The 6187-nt window shown below is 33.3% G+C and overlaps 1 protein-coding gene across 1 annotated transcript; it reads right to left on the bottom strand.

The window, feature by feature from the left end:
- Positions 1-1638: 1638 nt before the first annotated feature.
- On the bottom strand, positions 1639-3363 carry LOC143046024 (ATP-sensitive inward rectifier potassium channel 1-like). The gene has a single exon (XM_076218975.1). The coding sequence runs from the start codon at positions 3257-3259 to the stop codon at positions 2234-2236; it is 1026 nt and encodes a 341-aa protein (XP_076075090.1). The 5' UTR covers positions 3260-3363; the 3' UTR covers positions 1639-2233.
- Positions 3364-6187: the final 2824 nt, after the last annotated feature.

Below are 6187 nucleotides of genomic sequence, written 5' to 3'. Positions count from 1 at the left end.
TCTTTCCACTACTCAATTTCAGATGTAAATAAACAAATATCAAAAATAACTTTGTTCTTTTGTAAACTTCAGTAAAGACTAATCGCATGGACAACTTTAGCTTTTTATGTTTAAATGGCCAAACATTATAATTAAAAGACACGGTTTCGTTTCAAATAATCAACTTATTGAGATATTATTTCACAAAAGGCATTTTGTCATTACGGCATCTGGTCTGAATGGGGACGTTAAATCGCACTTTGGGGTGGTTGAGAATTTTCTATTAGTTAGCTGAATCTAATGAATAGTAAATATATAATAAAATTTGTGTATATTAGGCTTTTATCCTACAAAAACCAATAATGCCAGAAAAAAAATGCAAAGATATGCGTAACTGAAATTTTGCGCTAATGGTCATTGTATTAGTATGAGTTGCAGGGATATCAATAACTGTGAAAGAGGGACGAAAGACACATGAGGGACAGTCAAACTCACAAATCGAAAACAAACTGACAAAGCCATGGCTAAAAATGAAAAAAAGACAAACAGACAAACAATAGTTCACTTGACACAACATAGAAAACTAAAGAATAAGCATCACGAACCCCATACGCGTAATTTTGTCAGGCATATACATATTTATTACAAGGGCATTTTACTATCAAAAAGTCTTTGATTATTCAAATTGAATTATTTTATTGGATAAATTTATTGGATAAAGCACATACAATATGTATAACAATGAGTAATCCTAGTGTACAACTTATAAATATATATAAAACATGATTCACAACTGAAATGAAAATGAATGATATGATTTAACCATAAGTTTATTTTATTGTATGACATACTTCCATTGCCTATGGTTGCAAATACCAACTGACAGTATGTTAATATGAACTTCAAGGCTGGACTCAAATAATTATATATTCGACTTGAATTAACCATTACTGAATTTATCATCTTTGATAAATTCTTGAAAATACTAAACTTCACTCGAAGGTTTTCATATTATGAGCACTATACAGTGTACTTCATCTACTTTATCTCTGCAAAATTACAGAATCTTTCAGTTGCTAAAGTCTTTGGTTTATTGTAGCTCCCTGTTTCAATAGAAAGCGAATTGGCCCTCTTATGGGTGTAATTTGTGCTAAATAATAAAGTTACTAATTCTATTTTTTGTGCACAGATTTAATATGCTCAAGTTGATTTGATATTTTGCATTTATAAAAGTTTTTTTTAGTGAATCCTCAAACACAGCATATGTTACATGAAGTGAATCCAAATAAACTTTTAAGTATTATGATTGAAAACAGCAATAGTTTTTCTGTGAAGACATTGTCACAGCTATGTATCTTCTATGAATGTTTAATATAAAAGTATTGGTGTTCTCTTCGCGGTCCGCGTCCAACTAGTGCGATTCATTTAAAAGCATCAAGGACCATTAAGGCCACTTCAATTTGATTCCCAGTACTTTTGATTCGCCCAGTCCAGTATTTGTACACAAAAGAATAGAGAACAGCTTCTCAATTAAGAGTCACGGGTCTTACGTAGGAATATAAAATTTGAGGATTAAACAAACTCATAAAGTACGTGAAATATAACTAATACAAAACTCGGTTCTCCCTTCTAAACCGGAGAAAGCACCGGCCTGCTTTGTTTTTCTTGTCGCCATTTCTAAACATATAGTACAAGTAAAATTTCGATGCCGCTAATGTACGTGTATTGTATATGTCTACCTTTGATTATTTTTTTTGAGTCGAAACATTAAAGAAAAACCTTCAATCTATCACCATTTATGACTTCTATTTGTTGACAATATGATGGACATGCATAAACCAAAGAAGAACATGTTTCTTCACACCAGACATAAACATTATCATGTTATAAATATGAAAGATAATTATATAATTATTTTCATTTGAATTCAATACACTTGTCATAGAAAGTAATAACAATATATAAGCTAACGCAGCGCACTGCACACAAATTACGTCTAAGTTCATAAAAAAGTACTTTAACATGTCTAAATGGTATTCCGCTGCAGGCGAAGTGTCGTTTTCTTACATAACTGGTAGTAAAAGAATATGTGCAGATATTTCACGCAAGAACATGGGAAATCTCATGTATCTTGGTTTTATTTCTTTCTTCAATGGATGATGTCACTAAGTAGATATGTACTGAATTTATTGTAATATCCATCCATCTTCTGAGTCAAATTATATAAAAAAAAAACATCTACTTTAGGATTTTGTTAGTACATTGATTCCTTTGAAGATACAGACGTAACAGATATTCTTTTCCTCAATTGTGGGGTTACCACTGGAGAAACTGTGTTAATTTCAAAGTAACTACATTGATATTTGCCCTCTTCTGTTATCTGGGGGCATATGTTTTGGAATTTATAACCATAATGAATTTCTTCGGGGATATATGATGTTCTTGTCTGAACAACCCGGCTTGTACTCTCGATGACACCGTCTAGGCTCACAACAATTTCAGAATATCCCCCTAACCTACGCAATGTCAATGGTGGCCACAATGGACTATCTTTGTTTATTGTATGATAGATGACAGCTGGCCATAACAGTGTCAAAGTATCACTTCCTCCTTCTGATACGAAATCAATGAATGTTTGTTCAAGATGGTGTTTATTGTTAACCACAGAACGCTTTATCAGTATTCCTTTGGCCTTTACACCAACGAGTTTTGATTTTCGAAAGTCTGCTACTCTTACCATCAAACGCCATTGTCCATCAACGACAGCCAAACAAGCTTTTTGGCTAAATACAACCGAGTCTCCTCGCCTCTTTGAGCGGATTAGCTTTGAAAAGACAATCGCTGCAGTAAGGCATTGCACTCCTATACCAAGAATGAATTGAATAAATACCACCAATACAGCATGGGGACAGTCTGTGGTCACATGTCTATAACCATATCCAATTGTATGTTGTGTTTCAACTGAAAATAATAGTGCAGAAGTAAAGTCATAAACATTTTCCACACAGACTTCTTCATCTTCATTTTCTAAGTCACCATGACTACGAGCAAGTGCGAGATAAATTATGGCAAAAGTGATCCATGTCAACAAAAATCCACTAACAAACAATAATATTGACCATCGCCATTTAGCGTCCACGAGAGTAGTAAATGTATCTCTCAAGTAATGTTTTAGTATTGTTTTCCTCGTAGTTTCTAGTTTTACCCTATAACTTCCCTGCTTGCTAACAATTCTGTTGTGACTATTAGAAAATATAATGTTTTCGTCCTTTTTTGACATTTTAACATCCAGCTTTGCTTAAGACATTCATGTTTATTCCTAGCTAAGCAACACTACCGTGTATCCCGTATGCGTGTCAGACAGATATAGAAAATAAATGATCACCTGTACGGTGACATTAAACGGAACATAAATTACATGTAAAAGATGACAATTTGTCATTGTTTGTACACAAGTAATTTCATACTACACCAGAACAATATTTACATGTTTTTAAAATTAAAAAAACTTTACATTATTATTTATAGAGAGCTTAAAAATCAAATAATGACAACTATGACAATAGCACGTGTAAAAGGTCACTAGCCAATTTTTGTTTTATTAAGCACTGTCGGCAGTATTTATAACTCAGTATCATCCATGTTTGATTCGTAAACCTTGGTTTTTTATCGCATTGTTTGATACATATTTTCAAGTTATATAACTGTTGTTGCTTACTTTAAGCTCAATGGCAAGTATTTCATGCATTTCAAGACACGAACAAATAAACAATAATTCTGCCCAGCAACATGCCTCATATTGACCACTCAAAGAGTTGGTGCAAGGGTAGTTAGTGTACGGAGTGTTTAACTCTAGTTACTAGTACATTAGACATGTGACTTAACGCCTCCGTTTAGGCCGAGCGGACGTGGCTACACATCAAAGTGGACGACCTATGCGGTCATACCTCCCAGACAACAAACGAGGGCTAATTACTATACCCAATGATATGACGGTTTAAACATGAATTTTAATTTCATTTAAGGTATAAGTCAAGGTTGTCAACTGTGGGCTCTTAACTTCAACTCGTTGTCAAACTTGAGTGATCCATAGAGACCAATGAAGTCACAAGAAATTAAATTCTGATAATTCTTGCTTTTCTCTTTGTAGTTTTATGGTCGTAAGAGTAAATAGGTAGATAATTATCATTTTAACATGCCACACATAGCAACAGATCTATTCCACTAAGAGCATTACGTTCTTTTAACGATTTTGAGTATACATGCATCTGATTTGTCCGCTCGTTCAGTTTCACGGACAACAGGCTATACGTATACCAATGTGGAACACATGCTACTAGTATATCAATCTGTATAGCGTTCATTGTTATGTATATTTTGTTTGTTCCACAATTTGTCTTGTCCATTTAAAGTATTCTTGTTTAAAAGTTCGTCCACCATTTAGTAGACTTGACATGACGTTTAAATTTTGCAAACTTACACTCTTTTTTTGGTTTCTTTAGCTGATTTATTACCTAACAAATGCCTGATTGATGACTTAACAATAATATAACAGACAGCATCGAACGATAATCACAAAATAACATGCTCTTGGCCTATGACAGGTACATTCAGGATGTGGCGGGATTAAATTTGTTTTTGAGAGCTCAATCCCCCTAACCAGGGACACTGTTGGAAATGGCTTGATATCCATAAAAATGTCACTCATAATGATTCAATGATAAATATATGTGTTACTCGACATCAGTATTAAGTACGTCAATGTATACAAATGACAGACGCATGATATTTTTATGTTATATCATTGTTTGTTTGTAGGTGCAAGATAGACATAGCAATTGGGTGCATGATACAATTAGGAAGATTTATAAGAGCGCATATTGCAAATCTGCAATTTATTCCAAACTTTAAGTATCTTCGTTAGTGTGCATCAACAGAACATTTAAACTGTATATTACTGGTTACACATGATGCAATAGAATATTTCATAGTTATTATAAAAAAAGAAGATGTGGCATGATTGCATTTAGACAACTCTACCAAAAGAGACCAAATGACACAAACATGAACAGATATAGGTCACCGTACGGCCTTCATAAATGAACAAAGCCCATATCACATAGTCAGCTATAAAAGGCCCCGACTGAATCACAAATGTAAAACAATTCAAACATGTAAACTAAATCATGCCTTACTAATGTACAAAAGAAATTAACGAAAAACAAATGTGAAACACAACAACAAACGACAACCACTGAATTACAGACTCCTGACTATGAATATGCACGTATATACAAAATATGGAGGTGTTAAACATGATAGCGAGATCCCCTCAACCTAACCTAAGTCTATTTTTATAAAAGAATAAAATCCTAACTAACTGTTGGAAAATTACAAACGTTTTGAGGTAATTTTCAAAGCAATGCTTCAGAATTAACACTTTTCTGTAACTTATTCTAACATTTTATGCCAATAAAAAGCTCAGTTTTTCTTATTTCATTTCAAGGACAAATTTCAGACGCCTACAAAATCGGAAAAAGTATAATTTTATTGCCATATAAAACTTCCACAAAATGTTGCGATTTCGCCCTCCTCTAACCTCAAAGCCTAGATCCGCCCTTGAATAGCACTATTCATAATAAAACATAGCAACACGTAAACCATATACATGACGAAGTGATGTTTATATTGACGGATAAAAAAAAACCGGTATCAGTGGTTCTTTTGATCTTGTATAACGTGATTATTCACGTTGGGAAATTCCCTACGTATGGTTTTCCTAGTGTGTATACCTTCAAGTTACACCCATTGCTAAAAATATAAAAAAACACAAATATAGTTCATTTTACTATTTTTCATTTTTATAACCCTAGTATATCACTTGTATTTTGAAAGGAAATATGTAAAGAAAATCTCGCCTAAATCAGCAGAATGTGCAAACCCGTCTAGGATCAAAATTACCTGAGATAGTTGCAACCTTAGTTTTATAACAATTACAAAGTTTTATGAGCTGAAAAAAACAGACATAATGAATTATCTTAAACATGTCTACTGAACTGGGCGGGTGCACGTGTTAGTTTGACAATTTACCGGATACTGCTACGTTTTCTCATTCATAATACGAAATAAGTGCATCATAATTATATCTATCTAGAGATAGACGGGGGAAAAAAATCCAGGGCTTTTAACAGTACAAATAAAACCGATC

The sequence above is a fragment of the Mytilus galloprovincialis genome, chromosome 9 (assembly GCF_965363235.1).
Source record: "Mytilus galloprovincialis chromosome 9, xbMytGall1.hap1.1, whole genome shotgun sequence".
NCBI classification, from domain to species: Eukaryota; Metazoa; Mollusca; class Bivalvia; order Mytilida; family Mytilidae; genus Mytilus; species Mytilus galloprovincialis.
This window is presented reverse-complemented; position numbering and strand designations above follow the sequence as displayed.

Bases quoted from the DNA above. Each gene is read 5' to 3' on its own strand.
- LOC143046024 (XM_076218975.1), bottom strand. From the start codon at position 3,259: ATGTCAAAAAAGGACGAAAACATTATATTTTCTAATAGTCACAACAGA.